Raw genomic sequence first — 15,034 nt, forward strand, 5'->3', positions numbered from 1 at the left:
ATTTAGTTCTGGTGATTTTCCATCACTTTACGCTGATTTCTATTACCTTCCTGCTGCTATGGGGCAGAATGTGAAGGTAAATCTCCCCATTGTCACATGTATAACAAAAGAAACCAAACAAGGGTTACAACCCTCCCTAACTCTATCCAAAATGGAAAAAAGATTGTCTTTTAGTTTTACTTTAAATGCAACTAATTAAAATGCATGTCAGGGCACACCTTTTCCTGGACTAAATTCACAGGAGAATGGTGTCGGCTCTGCCCAGCTGTCTGTTGTTAATTTACAGAATCCCTCTTTGGACTTCTTAAAGTGGTTGTAAAGCAGAAGGTTTTTTTTTTATCTTATGTAATGTCGCTTTGCCCCTTGGCCACTAGAGGTGCTTGAGCGGCGGCTGCTCGCCCCCGGAGCTGATGCTAGTGCCTGGCGGGCGAGATCACTGATCGCTGCTGACACAACGGGAACCGGGATCTGTGTGGAGAAGAGACTGATTGTCTGTTTATACATTCCCCCCTTCAGTTAGAACAGAGAGAGGGAACACAATTAACCCCTTGATCGCTGCCTAGTGGTTAACCCCCTTCCCTGCCAGTGACAATTTTTACAGTAATCGGTGCATTTTTATACCACTGATCGCTGTATAAATGCCAATGGTCCCAAAAATGTGTCAAAAGTGTCCGATGTGTCCACCATAATGTCGCAGTCCCGATTAAAGATCACAGATTGCCGCCATTACTAATAAAAAAAAAAATATATATATATATATATATTAATACAAATGTCCCCTAGCTTTTTTACAAACAATCAATATACTCCTTATTGCGATTTTATATCAGCCTAAACTGAGGAAAAACATTTTTTTATATATATATTTTTGGGGGCCATTTATTAAAGCAAAAAGTAAAAAATATTGCGTTTTTTTTTTTTTTTTTTTTTTTATTTAACTTGACGCTCTTTTTTGTTTATAGTGCAAAAAATAAAAACTGCAGAGGTGATCAAATACCACCAAAAGAAAGCTCTATATGTGGGGAAAAAAGGACGCCAATTTTGGTGGGTGCAACATCGCACAACCGCACAATTGTCCAGGGCTGAAGCGGTTAAGATATAAAACCTTCAGTGTGCAGCAGCCTCCCCCTTACACTTACCTGAGCTCCATCTTGTTCCAGTGATGTTGCACAAGTGCTTTGGCCGTCCGTCACTCTTCCTACTGATTGGCTGAGACACAGCAGTGGCACCATTGGCTCACGCCGCTGTCAAAGTCAATGGCCAATGAGGAGAGAGAGGGGGTGGGCCGAACTGCGGCTCCGTGTCTGAATGGATACACAAATCTGCGGCTCTGCTCGGGTGCCCCCATAGCAAGCTGCTTGCTGTGGGGGCACTCGGCAGGAGGGAGGGGCCAGGAGTGCCGGTGAGGGACCTGAGAAGAGGAAGATCGGGGCTGCTCTGTGCAAAATCACTACACAGAGCAGGTAAGTATGACATGTTTGTTATTTTTAAAGAAAAAATAAAGACTTTAGTATCACTTTTTGGTAAGGATAGTACAAGATAAAAACTTAATGGACTCCCAAGAAGTGCACGTAGGACACACGTGTCAAACAGAACACTGGTGTATAATAATATATTTACCAGACCAGTTATAGTAGAGCTATAGGCAAAACTTTTTTTTTTTTTTTTTTTTCCATTATGGATAAGTTATAACCCCTTTCATTTTTATTTTTTGCCATCTGTGTCCCATTGAGGAGATTTCCCTTTGCTTCCTGTCCCATAGCCAAAACAGGAGGTGAGAGGAAATCCCTGCAAATCAAGGGAATTTCTTAGGGACCCCCAGGTAATCAGAACTAATATACCCATTGGAAGATTTTCTCTCTATTGCTTATCTGGGAACAGCCCAAAATTTTGTGATTTTCTTTTTACTTTCACTTTCAATGATAATGGTAAACAGGACAAACAAATAGGGTGAATCTCCTTAACAAGGGCACAGACAGCTATAAAAACTGACAGGGGTTCTAATCTCTCTCCCTTCTACCCAAACCGAAAAAAAAAAAAGTTTTGCCTTTTGGTTGTACTTTAACCGCTAGCCGACCAGCCGCCACAGTTATACTGCGGCTGCATGGCTCAGCTGTGCAAATTGGTGTTTATGCTACGTCGGTTGCATAGACAGCCACTAGGGGGCGCTTGCACACCCCCCGAGCCGATGCGAGTGCCCGACGGTCTAGATCGCCGCTGGGCTCCCGCGATCGATTGGGGCACGCGAAGAACCGGCAGCTGTGTGTGTAAACACACAGTTTCCGGTTCTCTAAGCCGTGAACTGACAGATCGTCTGTTCATACAGAGTATGGACAGCAATCTTTTAGTTTCCCTGCACAGTCCCATCCCCCCTTCAGTTAGAACACAAACTAGGATACATATAATTTTAATTGCACTGATCGCTGTATTAATGCCAATGGTCCCAAAAATGTGTCAAAATTGTCCAATGTGTCTACTATAATGTCGCAATCATGATAAAAATAGCTGATCGCCGCCATTACTAGTAAAAAAAAAAAAAATATTAATAAAAATGCCATAAATCTATCCCCTATTTTGTAGACGCTATAATTTGCGCAAACCAATCAATATACGCTTATTCCGATTATTATTTTTTTTTTTTTATTTTTTTTTTTTTTTTCCTCAAAAAAATATGTAGAAGAGTACATAACGGCCTAAACTGATATATATAATTTTTTTTTTTTGGGGGGGGGGATCTTTATTATAGCAAAAAGTTAAAAATATTGTTTTTTTTTTTTTTTCAAAATTGTCACTCTTTTTTTTTTTTTTTTTATAACGCAAAAAATAAAAACCGCAGATGTGATCAAATACCACCAAAAGAAAGCTCTATTTGTGGGGAAAAAAAAGGACGTCCATTTTGTTTGGGAGCCACGTCGCACGACCACGCAATTGTCAGGTAAAGCGACACAGTGCCAAATCGCAAAAACTGGTCTGGTCTTTGGCCAGCCAAATGGTCCAGGGCTTAAGTGGTTAAGGGCGTTTATCATACAGAAAATAAGGGAAGTTCATTGTAAGGGTTTCCAAAGCATTCTAAATAATTCTCTGTGCACACCCTCTCATCTGCTGATTGACAATATGACTTGCATAGTTTTAGTTTTTTTTAATATGTATTATATAATCTGGTTAGTTATTTTCTCGTTCAAAATTTTTTTATTTTATGTTAAAATAAATTACATGTACAGAATATAAGACAAATTATGTGATTCCAGAAATAAAAAGTAGACATATTGAAGTACGGATGATACAAAGCAAAGAAGAATTTCAAGATATTCTCGTGGGAATGACAATAAATGGCCTTTATATATTTTAGAATTTGAAAACATTCTTATAGCTGAGTTTTAAACATTTTAATCCCAAGAAAATATAAATATGTCTAAAAGAAAATATATGATTTTAAAGTTTTGACCATAACTTCTAAAGTATGTTTATAGTAAGTATTATATAGTAAGGGAAGAACCTAAAAGGTATATAGGAAGGGGAGGGAATAATTCTCCGGAGGAGGTTTTATATATCATCTAATGTTGTAATTCTATAAAAAATCTTAATCACCATAACAATAAAACTCGGTTGTCAATATTATCTGACGTATAATATTTAATCCAGGGTTTCCATATGATATCAAACTTTGTCATCTGGTTTTTATCTCTAGCGTCCATTTTAGCATGGATGAAAGATTGATTCATTCTACGTTTGGTTTCTGCAATATTCACCACATCTGTTTTCCACGCATTGGCTATAGTCTGATGGTTAGTTATTTTAAATGCAAATTGTGCTTGTAAGAGTTCTTTATAGTAGCATTATATCTCATAGCAACCACCTACTGATAGCCATGCAATAACTTATGACAGTGAGACTGATAAACTAATACTTTTTTTTTTGTTGGTTGCTTTGTACTGTTGAACTTATTTGCTCTTTGCACCATTCACTCAGATATCAGATTGGCACTGGATGGACGTTTGATGTTCAGTACAAGAAAGCTTATTAGGGAGGTAATTCAAAGAGCTGTAAAAATACAGTACTCTATGTAGTGTGTTTTAGCCATAGTAAGCTGAATGACATAGAACACTGGGTAGAAAGATATCTGCCCCTATACTGCATTTAATGAGCACCAGGAACCCTTACAATCAAATCGAATCCCTACATTGGCACTTCTGCTGTGTGTTGATGATTCCTTCTGCTCCATAGTGACGAAAAGTAGCTGGCCTCTTCACAAAGAGATTTTTCAACCAGTTGGGCAATCTCCTTGTAAAATATAGATTTCCTCAGACTGCAGGGAAAGGAGAATGCCACGTAGGCTTGATACTATTAGCACTTACAGTGAGGGAAAAAAGTATTTGATCCCCTGCTGATTTTGTATGTTTGCCCGCTGACGAAGAAATGATTAGTCTATCATTTTTAATGGTAGGTTTATTTTAACAGTGAGAGACAGAATAACAACAAAAATCCAGTAAAAAACGCATTTCAAAATAAGTTATGTATTGATTTACATTTTAACGAGTGAAATAAGTATTTGACCCCTTCGCAAAACATGACTTAGTACTTGATGGCAAAATCCTTGTTGGCAATCAGTTTCTTGTAGTTGGCCACCAGGTTTGCACACATCTCAGGAGGGATTTTGTCCCACCTCTGTTTTCAGATCCTCTCCAAGTCATTAAGGTTTTGAGGTTGACATTTGGTAACTCAAACCTTCAGCTCCCTCCACGTATTTTCAATGGGATTAAGGTCTGGATACTGGCTAGGCCACTCCAGGACCTTAATGTGCTTCTTCTTGAGCCACTCCTTTGTTGCCTTGGTCATGTGTTTTGGGTCATTGTCATGCTGGAATACCCATCCACGACCCATTGTCAATGCCCTGGCTGAGGGAAGGAGGGTCTCACCCATGATTTGACTGTGCATGGCCCTGTCCATTGTCCATTTGATGTGGTGAAGTTGTCCTGTCCCCTTAGCAGAAAAACACCCCCAAAGCATAATGTTTCCACCTCCATGTTTGATGGTGGGGATGGTGTTCTTGGGGTCATAGGCAGCATGCCTACTCCTCCCCTCCAAACACTGCGAGTTGATTTGATGCCAAAGAGCTCGATTTTGATCTCATCTGACCACAACGCTTTCACCCAGTTCTCCTCTGAATAATTCAGATGTTCATTAGCAAACTGGGGCCTGTACATGTGCTTTTTTTTGAGCAGGGGGACCTTGCAGGCACTGCAGGATTTCAGTCCTTCACAGTGTAGTGTATTACCAATTGTTTTCTTGGTGACTGTGGTCCCAGCTGCCTTGAGATCACTGACAATATACTCCAATGTAGTTCTGGGCTGATTCCTCACCCTTCTCATGATCATTGACACTCCACAAGGTGAGATCTTGCAGAGAGCCCCAGACTGAGGGAGATTGACAGTTATTTTGTGTTTCTTCCATTTGTAAATAATCGTACTAACTGTTGTCAGCCTCTCACCAAGCTGCTTGGTGATGGTCTTGTAGCCCATTCCAGCCTTGTATAGGTCTACAATCTTGTCCCTGACATCCTTGGACAGCTCTTTGGTCTTGGCCATGGTGGAGAGATTGGAATCTGATTGATTGCTTCTGTGGACAGGTAACAAGCTGAGATGAAGAGCACCCCATCTAAGAGAGTGCTCCTAATTTAGCTTGTTACGTGTATAGAAGACACCTGGGAGCCAGAAATCTTGCAGGTTGATTTGCGATCAAATACTTTTATTTCACTAATTTAAAATGCAAATAAATTGATAACTTTTTTTTTAAATGCGTTTTTGGATATTTTTGTTGTTATTTTGTCTCTAAGGCCGCGTACACACGCGGGGACTGTTCGCCCAACTTTGTCCGTCAAACAGTTTCAGCAAACAGTCCGCTCAAAATTAGCATGGACGGACATGGCCACACACGACGAACGAACAGTTTGCTGAAACCGTGCGCGATGACGTGAACGGCACGTACGACGGGACGAAAAATACGACGTCCTATACACTGCATTATAACTTTCGGCGTGTAAATCCTTTCTGAGCATGCGCGGAACTTAGTTTGACGAACAAGCCTACACACGAGGGGACTGTTCGCTGAAACAAAGTTTCAGCGGACAGTTTTTCGGAAATTCCGAAAAACCTTGTTCAGCGGACTGTTCGCTGAAACTGTCCGCTGAAAGCCCACACACGAGCGGACTGTCCGCCGAAACACTGTTCAGCGGACAAAGTTGGGCGAACAGTCCCCGCGTGTGTATGCGGCCTCACTGTTAAACTAAACCTTCCATTTAAATTCTAGACTGATCATTTCTTTGCCAGCGGGCAAACGTACAAAATCAGCAGGGGATCAAATAAATTTTTCCCTCACTGTATCTGCCTGAAGCACTTGAGACTGTAACATGAGTGATCAGATACAACCTTAGGCTCCATGCATGCTGGGCTTTAAAAAAAACTTCAATTCCCTTGGCAGAAAACGATGCTCATATAGAGTTTAGGAGAGTTTAGTGTTTTTTCAGCCAGAAAGCTCCAATCAGAAACGCAAGCCAAAAGTTTTTTTTTTTTTTTTTTTTCCTGCTTGGAAACGCTGAGCTCAAAATACTGTATGCAGTGTTATTGTATTTTGACAGTGGGGAGACTTCTCCGCCATCAGGCTACAGAGATCAGCCCTGCTGTCTATAGCCTGCAGCACTGATCGAACGGCTTTTTTCCAACAGGGTTATTGAACAGAAGTTGATCTGTAGATTGGTTTCTGTTCAGCTACAGTAGTCATATTGAACCAGCAGAATTTCAATCCATGTATGGCCACCTTAATCTCAGTCACAAGACTGTGTATGATTATTTCTCAGGAAAATCAGGTATGATGATGTTGTAGACATTTTAATGAGTTCGGAAGATTCTGGATGTTCTCTTTCTAAAAATTACAAAATCTGACCATGTTTGCAATAAAGATATATACGTTCTATTAGTTCAATTTAATGGATATGTCTTATTATACTTGACTGTGCAACTATGTGTAAAAAAATTAAAAATAAAAAGTCGTTCTGTGTAGACCACTGCCTTATAGACCAGATTGGAACATCACAAACTGATACTACAGAGTTAGTGTTTGTAAAATAAAATGCATTGCGTCTCTGTAAAACATGTACATTTTTTCCATGTTTTTTGTTTCTTTAAAAAACACAGTAAGTAAAAAAACTGTTTCTTTTTTTAATTAAATCTTTTTATTTTATAAACATATAAAATGTACATACTGTTAAGAATAAAGAAACTACCAAGAGATAATCTTACGCAATTCCATCAGTGTCACGATTAGTAGCTCCCTACATACATTATTCTTTCTATAACCCTTTAAACCCCTCCCATCCCCCCCCATTCCCTCCTAGTGCCTTATCTTTCAACCACCTTTTTACTATGCCTTATTTTTTGTGAAATTAGTAAACAATAAATATATTACCATTATCCTACTTTCCCTCACATAGATTACTTTGTCACTCTTCTAATCTATTCTCCCTTCCTTATATCATCCCCTCAGTGTTTAATTCTCTCTTACCATGTGCCCATTGATACCCTTTATGGTGGACAACCCATTTTATCCAACCATGGTGTCCACAACTTTAAAAAAAACACCAAAGTTCCTTCTTCTAGTGCAGGGGTACTGAATTAAAATTCACGGGGGTCCGGTCAGTAAAATTTTCTTCCCGCGGAGGTCCGAATGTCATATTGGTCATGACTCCGATCCTTCACATTACAACCTTCCTGTGCACATCACAATTGTTTTCTATTGCCCTTGTAGATACCTGGGTTTTTCTAGGGCAGAAAAACAGATCTCTGCACAAGTGTGGACAAGCCCTTACATCAGTGCCCTCAGTCCCCCCTTCACAGCACATTTCTCACTTTTACATCACAGTCCCACCATCAGAAACCCCGCAACCCATTACAGACTCATCACAATGTGTCCTTTTAAAGACCCCCATCACAGACCCCCCCCCCCACAAACACAGATCCCCCCCATTACAGATCCTCTTCACCACAGACCCCCCCCCCACTCAGCACAGATCCTCACTCCATCACATATCCCCCCCATCACAGACCCCACTCCATAACAGATCCCCCCCTAATACAGACCCCACTCCATCACAAATATCCCCCCCGATACAGATCCCCCCTCCATCACAGACCCCCCCCCCCCGATACAGATCCCCCTCCATCACAGATCCCCCATTAACGGCCCCACTCCATCACAGGCCCCCCCGTTACAGACCCCATTCCATCACAAATATCCCCCCCGATACAGATCCCCCCTCCATCACAGACCCCCCCCCCGATACAGATCCCCCTCCATCACAGATCCCCCATTAACGGCCCCACTCCATCACAGGCCCCCCGTTACAGACCCCATTCCATCACAGATCCCCCTGCATCACAGACCTCACTCCATCACAGACCCCTCTAATACAGACCCCATTCCATCACAGATCCCCCCCCCAATGCAGACCCCACTCCATCACAGACCCCCGTAATACAGACCCCCCATTACAGATCCCACTCCATCACAGTCCTCCCTCAACATTACAGCGTCAGACTGTCCCTTTCATCATCGCAGCATTCCCGCAGCATTCCCCCTTCCTCCCCCTCCCCACACTGCCCTACCTTATTCACACAAGCCGGGAAGCACGCATGGCAGGTCCGGACAAAGGGCGGGACTTTTCAAGTTAAAAGGGTGTGATTGGTTGCTGGACCGCCCCACTGCCTAGCAACCAATCACCCACTTCGTAACTTGATAAGTCCCGCCCTTTGTCCGGACCTGCAGCGCTTCCAGGCTTGTGTGAATAAGGAAGGGGAGTGATGCAATGATGCCAAGCCTCACCAAGGATTTTAGCGGCAGCGGCGGGCTGGCAATCCGGCAGTGGATAAAAAACACAGAGGCAACTATTTGCGAGTCTGCGGGCCGGATATGGCTGCTACTCGGTCCGGATTCGGCCCGCGGTCCGCCATTTAGTGATGCCTGTTCTAGTGTATACCACTTTTTCCCTCCATACAGTATCATCCATCACCTTTATCCATTCTTCACACGTGGGGGATCTTACCGATTGCCAGTTCTGGGCTATTAACTTTCGTGCCTGAAATAGGCCCCTTATCACTGCTATTTTAACTTTTTTCGATATCTTCCTGTCTTCTATTTTTCCCAGTAAGCATATCTCCTCCCCCGGTTTAAGCATGGTCCCAAAAGTATTGTTAATAACTTCCACTATTCCTGTCCAGTACCTAAATAATTTTGGGCACTTCCACATCATATGTATCAAACAAAAACAGTTTCTTGATCCTGACAGAAATATTTTGTTGCCTTTGCTGCGCTGAAATCCCAAAGAATGTTGTCATCCCTGCCCAGTTCTACTTTGCAGGACTTCGGAAAAACGTTGTCTTTTACTTAACGTAACATATGGGTGATGTGTGTATTCATAAGTCCAGCGGGGCCGATAACACTGTTCGGAATATTATTGGAGTAGAGGCAGCATTGTTAGTTCACTACAGGAAGTCGGGAGTCCACTGGATTTTTTCCGGGATCAAGAGGCATATTTCTGTATTTGGAGCGATTTATTTATTTATTTTCCTGTTATTGTATTCCAGTTAATGATGAAATTCAAATGGCTGAGAGAAATGAATGCTCTTGGCAGCTGCTAGAAAATTTGGATCAAGTATTTCAGATTTTTTTTTTTTTTTACAAGCTAAAACTTGGGGTCCATACTTGAAACCCCCCAGAATTTAGCACTCCAAGGTACAGACTGTGAGCTTTTGGCAAGCCTTTTTGGTAATTGTGATCTTTACCAGCTGGAGGGCTGTAATCCAGATGATGTGCCCTAATGAGCTTGGCATGATTGTGCTGCTGGCTCAGATCTTTTTATAACAGCAGTTCATCTTCATGGGAACACACACACATTCACTGAAGTTCTTGGGAATCTCACAAAGAAATTCTAACTTCCTAATTATGTGTTGATGACTACTGTTTATACATAAGGTAAAGATTAGGACATATTACTCTGACACAAAAGATGGTAAAGGGTTATGGTTTATGTCATTCTCATCATTTCAGCTTTATGTTTTGTATATATATATATATTTTTTGGCCATGTTAATTTTTTCCTACACTGCGTCCTTGTAAATACTTCTCTTTAGCCTTGTTCCTACCATTCATCATCAGATGCTTTCTCCTCCCTTCTACAGACTTCATCTGGTTTGCACAATCAGATTATCTTGCTTGCCTGGCTCTGATGCCATTTTCCCCTGGAACAGCATGTGGAGTCACAGGCTGGCACGGCTCTTTTCAGAGGCCAGGAGGCTCGGGACAAAGGCAGCCAAAGGACAGAATTGTGGATCAGCCAGGTTCTGCAGATCGTCGGGGGTGAGAAATCGCTGGCTCAGCACAGCTCCAGCAACGCAAGAGTGCTCCTGGGTCCTGCACCAAGATCACTTTCGTAAGTTAACTAAAGCTTATTTACAAAATGTTGGGAGAGGGAGCTGCCTCATTTCTGAGTAAACACAATCCTGCATCCTGTTAAGTTGCATTGCCAATTTATTAACCTTCATTCAGTAAATATATTTACCTATATGATATTTACAGAAGAAATTACACATTAAGTGGAACAAAGGAGAGACGAGAGATGGTGGATGAATATTCAGCAGCCATTACACAGTCAAAAGCTTTTTAACACCCCTCCATTGGTTTTCACATCCACACATGTTTGATATCATGTGTATGTGAAGTGTTTGTGCATTTCTAGGTTATCTCATGGTAGAAGGAACATAATTCTATATGTGAGAAAATTGCCACCCTGTATGATTTTTCTCCACTGGAGATACCCTTTGGGTCAGGGCTTAAAAAGAACTGGGCCTGTTTTGGCTTAGCGGTGGATTGGATACGTTAAAGTATAACTTATATTGTAAAGCGCTGTGTAAACTGTTGCCGCTATATAAAACCTGTACAGGAAGTCCCCGAGTTACGAACTTTCGACTTGCGAACAACTCCTACTTAGGAACGGCAGGTGGTGCCGGTGGGCAAATCCGAAAACATTGAAGAACGACGTCGGAAAACGCCGTTCTGCAAATGCGCATCCGAATTACGAACAAAACCGACTTGAGAACAAACAGGCAGTCTCTAACCTGTTCGTAACTCGGGGACTGCCTGTATATTAATAATAATAACTAAAGACAAAAGTTTTGTTTTGGATAGAGGGGAGATGGTTTAGAACACCTATCGGTTTTTACAGAGCTTCCCCTCTCTATTTGACCTGTTTATCATTATCATTGAAAGTAAAAAAAAAAAAAAATCCAAAATGTTGAGTTGTCCCCAGAAAAGTAATAGAGGGGAAATGTTCCAATAGGGACACTAGTTCTAGTGACCTGGGGAGTCTCCAAGAGATCCCTTTTAATTTGCAGGGCTTTCCTCTCTTCCTGTTAGTTTTGGAACAGGAAGTGCAGGTAAATCTCCCCAATGGGACAAAGATGGCAAAATAAACCTTACAACCCTCCCTTATTCTATACGAAAAAAAAGAAAGTTTTGTATATAGTTCTACTTTAACTTACTGTTGCTTATTGTATGTGTATTATTGTGACGCCTACATCTCAGTCTAGAAAGACTTAACTGCCAGGAAGATGCCGCTTCACTTCTTGGCTAGTAAGGTTTTTTGTGAGACAGATGGTCAAACAGGTCAAGCTAGAAGCAGCATATTGTATGTACAAAAAGAAAATGGTTGCAATTTGACAAATCCACCCTACAGGTAAAATAAAAACTGGTGTGCTGTCAGATTTTGGCAAGTCTAGTCTCCAGGTCATGTGTATTATCGGTGGTCCATAAATTGTAAGCAATACAGATAAGACGATTTCTGATCATAAAGGGGTGGCTTTTTTGTTAAGCATGACCTATAGCCTCTGCATACAGTGCAGAGTGCATATCGCATATCATTTGATTCCCCTCTACAATGTGAGCGTGTTCAGCTTTCATCTCCAAGCATAGTAAACACCACTAAGAAGTTCACTAAAAATTGACCCACTAGTTCAGCACGTTGTGCTGGATCCAACCTTTGATTGTTTCATACCCTGTTGCATTGCCTCCAGTGAAATGAAGATTGCACATGTTGTGTAACAAGTCTGACACACAGTCTGTTTTGGGTTGATGAACACGAACACATGAAAAAAGTACTACTTGAGAAATATTATGTTGTTTTTCAAAAGAGACTCCACGCATCCTGTGTAACTTCCTTCTGAAAATTCACTTTTACATTGTGCTTATGAAAAAAGAACTAAGATCTTCCTTTGTTAGTTCCTTTGTAAAGGTTTGTTACCCACTGCAGCCAATCCAGTTATTGCCTTTTTTTTCTGCCACGCCCCAAAGGAAAAATCAGATTGATTTCTGTGGGAAACACAGTTTAGCCTTGCCTGTTTAAAGCGGACCTTGAGTCATTTGTTCAACTTTACAATCTATTAAATGCTCTGTCCTTATTGTTTTAACTTTGGATAGTAAAACATTTTTTTTTTCTGCCAGTAAAATACCTTATACAGCCCACTTCCTGTTTCTTGTCTGGTAAAACGCATAGACTTATGACATCATGCACAGCTCTCTCTCTCTCTCGAGAGAGAGAGAGAGAGAGAGAGAGAGAGAGAGTTTGCCAGGAAGGGAGGAGGGATGAGTCATAAGAGGGCCAATCAGAGCTGCAGAGCTGGAGGTGTGCCTTTGTGTGTCTGTAAATCCAGGAAGTGAACAGACAGGTTCAGCTGCCCACAGTTAAAATGGTTGCAGCCAGACTCGGTGGATTTCAGCAGCATATTTATCAAATACAGAATCATAATATATATAACAAAGTGGTTGGAGGGAAGGTGCAAAATGGTGAAGATTTTTTAATTACAAATTATGTGAGTAGACTGCAGTTTCTCTTTAAAGTCACTGGTTAACTATTCTACTCTCTGTGTCTGTTTTAAATAGAACTGCTTTACTCTGGAACATGTATGCGTTTTGATTACGTGTGGTTGCGAGATCACTGCCGCTCAGCTTCTTGTTACAACCCCAAGACCAACCAGCGCAGTTTGGACACAGCCAGCGTAGAACTGGACATCAGACCTGCACAGGTCCGAGTAGATGAAACCACCCTATATCTAACATGTAAGTTTGGGAATACACATCCCTTGGTATAAGAGCCTCATTGATTGGATGTTGGGAAAGATAAGGATGCAGTTGTCTATTGAAAACCTTCAGGAGGTCTTGTTTATTCAGTAACCCTTGCTTAAAAATTATAGCGGAAATATAGATACAAGGGCATTTCCTCGCTTTACTTTGATTTTGGAACTTGACAATGACATATTCAATTATCGGGGAAAAAAACGAAGTCGAAGAAGTTATCTATATTGCTTACACTTAATAAGAAATTAATTTGCTTCGGGTACCGTTTCCATAAATCTACCTATAGCAGTTTGGAGGTTAGGCTTTTATCGCCTTCAGTTGGCCATAGACAGATTTTTCTGTGATTGAACTCATAAGCAAGAGATCTTTTTCTAGTACACTTTACCAAAACAAGAGTTTTGCTATTTTTTGTGACCAAAAGTCAGTGAAAATTTTTCTCTTTAGTTTATCAATGGACACAGAGCTCCCTTAATCCTGACTATAGGGTTATATCGTATTTTGCAGGAGTAGGACTAAGCAGAACAAAAAACTTGGCTACGCCCATGGGCTGTCCTCCACTGGTATATAACCCCCTCTCTGCTATAGGCATTCAGTTTGTTTCTGTCTAGTCAGGAGTAGAGCTGCACGATTCTGGCCAAAATGAGAATCACGATTTTTTTTTTTTGCTTAGAATAAAAAGATCACGATTCTGGCAGCGTAAAATCTTTCACATTGTACAGAAAGAATGGGCTAACTTTACTGGTTAGTGTTTTTTTTTATTTTTTTTATTATTTGTTTTTATAAATTTATTTTTTCATCTTTTCTTTCCATAGATTTCACATTACATTTCATTATACATCTACAACTTCTTTAACAGCTATAACAGTCTTATAATATTTCAATCCATACCTCAATTCCATGTCATCCTCCCCCATCCCTCACCCTTCCCTCCCAGAAAAATAAATAAATAAATATACAAACTAAAAAAAAAAAAAAACTAAAAAAAAAAACGGAGTTTTCACTATAACCCCCCCCCCCCCCCCCCCCCAACCGCCTGCTCTATCATATTTCAAATGTTTTACATCATACTTTCTCTATAATTTAGATATGGAGCCCAAATCTTCTGATATTTCTCATCTTGATCTCTCATTGTCATTGTTAAATTTTCCATTTGTTGGATTTCTGCAATTCTCTGAAACCACTGTGCTCTAGCTGGAGGGTTGCTTTTTTTCCACAGAACCGGAATACATGCCCTTGCTGCTATCAATAAGTGTCTCAGCAAAGAATTTTTGAATCTTTCTATTGTCATTGTGATATCCAGCAACAGAAAAGTTGCCGGTTTATCTCCCAGGTCAATTCCTGTAATCCTTACAATAGTATCGGCTACCATCTCCCAGAACACTCTTTGGACATTCCCAAAATATATGTAGTAGTGTTCCCTCTGCTCCATGACATCTCCAACATGTCTCTGATATCTGGGGGTAAATTTGATGTAACACTTTTGGTGTTCTATACCACCTAGTGAGGATCTTATATCCCCCTTCTTGATATCTGCTTGCCATCGAGGCCTTTTGATTAAAGAGCAACATCTTATCCTTTTGTTCTGGGGAAAATATAGTCCCTAAGTCTCTTTCCCAAGCCTGCAGAAAGGGCAATTCTTGTGGAGTCTCCTGTTCTATTAACATACTATAAAAATAAGACATCAAATGTCTCAGTTCCTCTCCTTTCAAACAGATCTCTTCAAACTCAGTCAATGCCCTTATTTCTACGTATACCTTTGATTTAGATCTAATAAAGGCTTCTAATTGCCTCATTCTGAAGGGATCTAGCCCTAATGTCATTCCTTTTTCAATATCATTTTTAGTCATTAACCGAT

General features: G+C 40.8%; 1 protein-coding gene across 5 annotated transcripts in view; it reads left to right on the plus strand.

Annotated features, from left to right (window-relative positions):
* TMLHE (trimethyllysine hydroxylase, epsilon) overlaps positions 1–15,034 on the plus strand; it is an 81,902-nt gene that overhangs the window by 38,721 nt on the left and 28,147 nt on the right. For all 5 annotated transcript variants that reach the window (XR_013262328.1, XM_077451887.1, XM_077452148.1 and 2 more), the window contains 2 exons: positions 10,230–10,480; positions 12,985–13,161. Coding sequence is in view for 4 of the 5 variants with exons in the window: in XM_077451887.1 (XP_077308013.1) it covers positions 10,300–10,480; positions 12,985–13,161 (358 nt within the window). In the remaining variant the exon portion in view is untranslated. The remainder of the gene's footprint in view (positions 1–10,229; positions 10,481–12,984; positions 13,162–15,034) is intronic.

Source organism: Lithobates pipiens, unplaced genomic scaffold, assembly GCF_037356315.1.
Source record: "Lithobates pipiens isolate NorthernLeopardFrog02 unplaced genomic scaffold, aLitPip1_a1.2 Scaffold_1, whole genome shotgun sequence".
Classification (NCBI taxonomy): domain Eukaryota; kingdom Metazoa; phylum Chordata; class Amphibia; order Anura; family Ranidae; genus Lithobates; species Lithobates pipiens.